The sequence below is a fragment of the Halichoeres trimaculatus genome, unplaced genomic scaffold (genome assembly GCF_033239565.1).
Source record: "Halichoeres trimaculatus isolate MK-OKI-2021-1 unplaced genomic scaffold, fHalTri1.1 fHalTri1_scaffold_33, whole genome shotgun sequence".
Classification (NCBI taxonomy): Eukaryota; Metazoa; Chordata; class Actinopteri; order Labriformes; family Labridae; genus Halichoeres; species Halichoeres trimaculatus.
In genome coordinates this window covers 172,419-180,000 of record NW_027437211.1, presented here as the reverse complement: position 1 = coordinate 180,000, position 7,582 = coordinate 172,419, and the positions used below count along the sequence as shown (strand labels likewise).

Genomic DNA, 7,582 nt, shown 5'->3' with positions numbered 1-7,582 from the left:
TTGTCATTGTCCCTCAGCATTCGGTTGTTCCTCAGTCTTTGGTTGTTCCTTGGCCTGGGCTGTCCCTTAGCCTGTAGTTTCCCCTCAGTCTGTTGTTGTCCCTCAGCCTTTGATTGTTCCTCAGTCTTTGGTTGTTCCTCGGCCTGGGCTGTCCCTTAGCCTGTAGTTTCCCCTCAGTCTGTAGTTGTCCCTCAGCTTGTCATTGTCCCTCAGCATTTGATTGTTCCTCAGTCTTTGGTTGTTCCTCGGCCTGGGCTGTCCCTTAGCCTGTAGTTTCCCCTCAGTCTGTAGTTGTCCCTCAGCTTGTCATTGTCCCTCAGCATTTGATTGTTCCTCAGTCTTTGGTTGTTCCTCGGCCTGGGCTGTCCCTTAGCCTGTAGTTTCCCCTCAGTCTGTAGTTGTCCCTCAGCTTGTCATTGTCCCTCAGCATTTGGTTGTTCCTCAGCATTTGGTTGTTCCTTGGCCTGGGCTGTCCCTTAGCCTGTAGTTTCCCCTCAGTCTGTTGTTGTTCCTCAGCCTATAGTTGTCCCTCAGCCTTTGATTGTTCCTCAGTCTTTGGTTGTTCCTCGGCCTGGGCTGTCCCTTAGCCTGTAGTTTCCCCTCAGTCTGTAGATGTCACTCAGCTTTACATTGTCCCTCAGCATTTGGTTGTTCCTAAGTCTTTAATTGTTCCTCAGCCTGGGCTGTCCCTTAGCCTGTAGTTTCCCCTCAGTCTGTAGTTGTCCCTCAGCTTTTCATTGTCCCTTGGCCTGCAGGCATCTTTCAGCGTGTGGTTGTTTTTTAGCCTTTAGCCAGAGATACCAATGTTGTGTTGGAGGCGGTGAAGGAGGATGTGGTGATCTACAGTATCAAATGCAGCAGAGAGGTCGAGAAGGATGAGGAGGGAGGTGGAGCTGGAGTCAGAGGTCATCAAGAGGACATTTGTGGCTTTGGTGAGAGCTGTCTCTGTGCTTTGAGTGGGGTGAAAACCAGTTTGAAATTTATCATATCGTTTCATTTAAGATGGTCATGAAGTTGGATGGAGACAATTCTTTCAAGAGTTTTGTAGATGAAGGGGAGGTTGGAAATAGGTCTGTAATTCGACAGAGGTTCAGGATCAAGAGTGGGTTTTTTGAGGAGGGGCTTGATGACTACTGTTTTGAGACGGACTGGAACATTGGCGGTATGAAGGGAGAGATTGATGATGTTTGTAATCAGCTGACTGATGGAGTGGCGAGGAGCTTTAAGCAGGGGGGAGGGGAGGGGGTCGAGGGATCATGTGGACGTTTTAGATTTACTGACAATTTTCTCGACCTCCTGCTGCACTGTGGGGTAAAAGTGAGACAGTTGTGTGGTGGGTGCAATGTCATGTGTTGGGACGGAACCAGTCCCTTTTAAGTGTTTCGGTTCCTCTGTGAACCAGGGGGCAGAGCGGGTGAAGGTGACTGTCCTTGTTTTCAGTGGTGCATGAAAGTCAAGTAGAGCCTGATGGTTATAGTTGTGGTAATGTCGGTGACTGATGTGTTAGGAGGGGAGGAAGGAACTGGAGATGTTGGCTGAGGGAGGTGGAGTCAATTTTTCTGAGGTTCCTGAAGGAAATAAGGCGTTGTGGTTTGGTGAGGGGAAAGGGAAGAGGGATCTTGAAGGTGACTGCGTGGTGGTCTGAAATGCCAATGTCCTGGATTTGAAGGTCTGAGATGTGGATGGAGTCATTAATGACCAGGTCCAATGTGTGGCTCTTGGTATGAGTGCAACCAACAACAGATTGGTGGAGATTGAGGCAGACTTTGTGATATCGGCAACATCATATCGTTGTCCAAAGAATCTGTATCGTATCGTCATGAAACTGGTGATTTACACCCCTAGTATTTTATTGATAACAAAAATAATCGAGAAATTAATTGCTTTTGATGCTATGAGGCTATGAAGCTCCTTAGACCGTAAAAATCCGTAATTTAGCCGCACTACGCAGACTTTGAGTTTGCTTCAAAATGTTTATTTTCATGTCACTACTTTTGTTAAAAAATGGTTGTATCACATTTTAGGTTTTGAGGTTTGACCATAGACTCTTACCTATAGTGATGTACAGCCTAAAACAAGGTAGCCATCATCATGCACACCAGCTGTTTTGCTTTCTGCACAGCGGTAAATGTTTACTTCTTTACGTCACTGACTCGGAGCTACTGGCCTCCAAGGTGTATTTACTGAATGGCTGTTGCAGAAAAGTGTCTTGTCACATTGGGAGACATAAATCTCCCACATAGATTAACCACTAGTTGGACTAAATTATGTGTACACACACACACACACACACACACACACACACACACACACACGCACGCACACACACTGCTTTAGTAACTAGCCAGCTTTACTGCGGTAATTACGGTATTCCAAAATTTATTTTGTGGCAACATATGATATCAGTGACCGTGATGACACCCGTATAACGCCCACCCCTAGTTGATGATCTTTAAATCTTACCTCTGTAAGAGTGTTTTTAGTCTCATGGTGAACTTTTTACCTAAAATGGCCCAGCTGCATTGTGGGTAATATTTTCTAGAAATTGCACAGTGCTTTGTGGAGGAGTTGTCTGCCAGAATTGGGCTATTGTAGCTCAAATAGCTGTGTTCATTGTTCTTCCAGAGGACACACACACAAGGGCACACACTGTATGAGCACAGACAGACACTGCATACACACTCACAAAGTAAGTTTGTGTCCAGCAGTGAGTAAGAGTGTGAGTCAGAGGTTAGACTGTGTGCCAGGACTAGACAAGGTCAAGACTTCAGCTCAGTACAAGTTCAACAAAAGAGTCTCAGACTGCAGACTAAGCCAGGGAAAAGACAGGGGCACAGAGGAAGAGAGTGAGAGACAATGAAGGGCACAGAGGAAGGGAGGAGGTGGGAGAGAAGTAATGAAAGGCAGGAAGAGTTTAGAGAAAAAGAAAAACAATGAACAAGAGACCACGAGCTGACGTGACTGGAAGGCAGCGGCCATTGTTTCCCTGTCGTGACCTGATCTAGGAGGTCATACCACACCAGTCAGATACTGGTGTGTGTGTGTATGTAGGTGCGTGTGTGTGTGTGTGTGTGTGTGTGTGTGTGTGTGTGTGTGTGTGTGTGTGTGTGTGTGTGTGTGTGTGTAGGTGTGTGTGTGTAGGTGTGTGTGTGTGTGTGTGTGTGTGTGTGTGTGTTGGGAGGGTCACGCCACAGTTATTCAGTGTCTTAACAGCACAGTCACTGTATGCTGGGACACAGCTCTGAGCCTTCTCTGTGACTGGAAGCTTTCTTATGGCCTCTCACTCTCTGATGCCTCATGTCTACACTTTGTGCCACACAGGGTGTGTGTGAGAGTTAACCATTTGCTGCTCTCTGCTGGTCAACATGAAGTATAACTCCTCAGCAGAGTGCTGCTCATACAGGAGACCGTCATACAGTGCTTACATCTCAATAATAAGTCATCATCTCTGACTGTAACCTTCAGGACTCTCACATAACAGGAAGTGGATTCAATCTTTTAAAAAATCTATGGACAAAAGAAAAAAAAACAGAGGAAACTCATAAAAAAATCATCAAACATTCACTGAAAACTTCACATGAAACAGACTTCCCACAGAAAGTGGAGTTTTTGACATATGTCTTGTTCATTAATAGTAAGCCACCCAGAGGTGAAGCTTCTCCAGCTGTTGTCATCACAGTTTAGAGACCTCAGGCAGATGAGATCAGATGGCCGCAGAACACAGGGAGTGATCCCATCAATGTAAGCCGAGCTGAGGAGGAGGATGAAGACTGTTTTCAAAGGAGGTCTACATGCCAGGCTGACTGTCAGGGTTCACTCTGCTTTTCTGTGTCCCACAGAAAAGAGAGCAGCTCTGTAAGGATGCTCCACCTCCTCTGTTTGAGCTGGCCTCCGGCTGGGCTCACACGGAGAAGCTGAGAACCTCCACAGGATGACTACAGTAGGCCTCTCTGGGGTCCACAGGTCTGATGCTGACGCCCTCTCTCATTCTTCTCTGTGTTTGTGCAGCTGAACTGGAGTTTGTTCAGATCGTCATCATCATCGTGGTGATGACAGTAATGGTGGTGGTGATCATCTGCCTGCTCAACCACTACAAGCTCTCCACCTGGTCCTTCATCACACGGCAGAGCCAGGCCCACAGGCACGAGCACGCCCTGCAGCAGGTCAGTGCGCGTGTGTGTGCGTGCGTGTGTGCGTGTTTGTGTGTTTGTGTGTGTCCTCACGCTGAATGTCCTGCCTGCTCATGTGACAGTGGCTTTCTTCATGGTTGCAGTTGTCATTGAGGTGTCACAGAGCTAATTGATTCCATTCATCCCAACCTGAGTCTGTCCCACTTTCTGAGGCAGCAGCTCCAGTCTGGGAGGGGAATTTGCAGATTCCATGTCTTAAGAGCAAGACTCTGGTAGGCCTTGATGTTTAATTTACTACAGTGCTGTCTAGACAGCAGAAGCTCCGCCCCCATACTGACATACACTTTGGGACAAACAAGCATACACACACAAGCAAGCTCAAACACACACACACACACACACACACACACACACTGCTTTAGTAACTAGCCTTTCTAGATGTATCTGATCAGCAGTGTAAAGTGATAACAGGGTTCCCGCGGATCCTTAAAAAGTCTTAAATGACATTGAATTCATTATCCTAAAAACAAGGCCATAATTGTCATTAAAATGTCTTAAATCTAATTTTCAAAAGTCCTAAAAATGTGAACACATTAGTAAGATCTATGTTAGTTTGAACTAAAAAAAAATTGAGTAACATTTATCTATTTTTCAAAAATAATTCACCGATTTACTCTCGTGGCTACATGGCGGAATCACAATAGCGGAACTAATAAAACGGTGATGTTGTTGCACCCGATTCTTTTAGAACAGACACATGTCTTGGTTACCCAACACCGCAACTTCGGATAGTGGTCACTTTGGATCACATGGGAAAGTGTAAATTCAATGAGAACTGGCTGTCCAAAGAACGTTTTTCATCATGGCTTAAAGCAGTACCAGGCAATGTCTACGAGGCACGGTGTATTGTTTGAAAGAGTTTTTTCAGACTTGCCACGATGGGAGTCAGGGCATTGGAGTCACACACGCAAAGCACAAAACACAAAACTTCAGAATTGAGCTGCTAAAGGACGCCATGTATTTCCCAGTTCCATCGTGCCCCCACCCGACGATGACAACCGGGACCTCAGCAGCACCACATCTCCGGATGTTTGGCAGTATGCCTACGCTGAAAGCGGAGGTTCTGTGGTCTTTGAACGCCGTGACGAAACACCAATCATTCAAGTCAAATGAGGAAGTTGGAGACTAATTCCGTACAATGTTCCCCGACTCTGACATTGCCCACTCGTTCGCATGTGGTTCTGACAAGACGGCCTACATCAGCAAGTTTGGATTAGCCCCGTACATTTTGGAGCAGCTTGTAGCGGAGGCTAACAAGGATGTATTTGTTTTAATGTTCAATGAGAACCTCAACCAGACCACAAAACAAAACAGCTTGATCTACATGTCCACTATTGGTGCGAAGATCAAGTCCAGTCAAGATATGCGGGGTCACAGTTTATGGGACATGGAACAGCCCAGGATTTACTACGCCATTTCAAAGTAAGTAGGCAGCCACCTACCTATCTCCTGCATGTAAACATAGTGTCCAAAACTTAAAATATACTGTAGGGGAGAGTGGGGTAAACTGAGACAGTGGGTAAGTTGACCCACCCCCTGTTTCTGGGAAACAGTTAACAAATTTTTGTTATGCGGCCCTAAATTAAGAAAGTCCTGATCATTTCTTTCTGCCTCTGTTGAAGAGGAGCACCTGGCATAAAAGTTGGCACTTTAACACAAAAAAAACTCTTTTTCATGTGTCAGAATATTTTTTTAGATTATTGAGCTTTTTATCAAACCCAAATATCCTAATCTAAAATGTATTATACTTATTTGTTATTTAGCAATACAAAAAAAAAAAGGGCAGAATTGCAACAAGTGGAGGAGGAACTTAAGAAAACTTGCAAGCCAATACTATAAAAAGACTAAACACCAACACTTAGATATCCCAAGTTTTTTCAAGGCGTGTGTTTTTATGATGCTATACTCGGATACTAAATTGTTCATGAATGTAGCAATCTGGGTTTCCGTTATCCGGTAATTACCAGACTTTGACCGGTTAAATCAGCCCAAGTCCGACATATTTCGACTCCACCAGTCAAAATGTCCGGTGAAAAATATTCCCTCTTATCTTTTATGGATAGGCCTGGTCTATGTGTTTTTTTTTTTTGTTGTTGTTGTTTTTTTTTCAGGCGATACTAAACTTGTAGCACAACAATAGTGAATGAGTGAAAAGTGGATCAGATCCCTGCACAGGTAAATATAGAAGAGGGATGTTAAAACTTTATTGTTTCAGCAAGTCTGAACTTGTAAAACTTTCTTTCTGCCAAGAACTGATGTTGTTTTTATATGTCGTTCAAAGCTTGGCTGGCTCTCATTTTACTTCATATCTGCAAAATGTGTCCATTTATGGCATTAACAATTTTGAATTACTGAATTTTTTTTGTAGGTTGTTTAAGTTAGGTTTAAGAAAATAAATGTGACTTTTTGTGAAACGAACAATCTCTTGTGAACTGACTCTTTTGACAATAATAGATTATCTTTTAATAATTCTCAGATTTAAAGTTATGAAGTCACATGGTCAACTTACCGACAGACTTGGCTTAACTTTCCCCTGACCCGGGGCAAGTTGAGCCACAGGAGCACTTTATTTTGAAAGGCCACAGTTTCTAGGCTCTTAGTCATTGACATGTTCATAAAATTTCACTTTATAGCAAACATTCTTAAATAAAAGTTGATGTTTTCATTTTACCTTTGTTGCATTTTTCCTTGCCTCAGTGGTACTACTGTATAATACGTAATAATAAATGTATTGACTCAAATAACTTAAAGTTTATAATATTTTATGAAAATGTCTATCAAAACTTAACATAATTATATTCGTAAAGGTAGAAGTTATGGCTGTTGTATTGGATCACATTATATTGTATGAATCTTGCTTACCATATTTGCGGCACTATAAGGCGCTTCGGAGTATTAGTCGGACCTTCAATGAATGGCCTATTTGAAAACTGTTTTCATATATAGGGCGCACCGCATTATAAGGCGCATAGAATAGAAGCTACAGTAGTGGCTGGGGTTGCATTATGTCAACAAAACAGTCAGATAAGTCAGTCAAACTCAGGCTACATCCAGACAGAGCTGCACATTTTCCTATCCAACTATTTTCTGTGCCGTGCGCTGTAAAGACAAAGCCATTTCTGCCGTCCACAAAAACAGTTTCCAGAGATCAGTTCACATGCCAGACCTTTGGGGGGGCGATGTATTGCTCTAACAAATAAAAAGAGAAGAAGCCTGGGCCAGCCTGCAAGCTAACATTAGCACTTAGCAGAATTCCTCTTACTGCTGTTACTTCAGCCATGCCCCCTGAACACGGTAGCCATGATTATTCAATATTGATCCATATATAAGGCGCATCGGGTTATAAGGCGCACCGTCTGCTTTTGAGAAAATTGAAGGCTTTTAGGTGCGCC

The 7,582-nt window shown here is 43.8% G+C and overlaps 1 protein-coding gene across 1 annotated transcript in view; it reads left to right on the top strand.

Annotated features, from left to right (window-relative positions):
- LOC141786460 (protein TMEPAI-like) overlaps positions 1 to 7,582 on the top strand; it is a 94,196-nt gene that overhangs the window by 62,441 nt on the left and 24,173 nt on the right. The window contains exon 2 of the mRNA XM_074665102.1: positions 4,009 to 4,163. Within this exon, the coding sequence (XP_074521203.1) occupies positions 4,009 to 4,163 (155 nt within the window). The remainder of the gene's footprint in view (positions 1 to 4,008; positions 4,164 to 7,582) is intronic.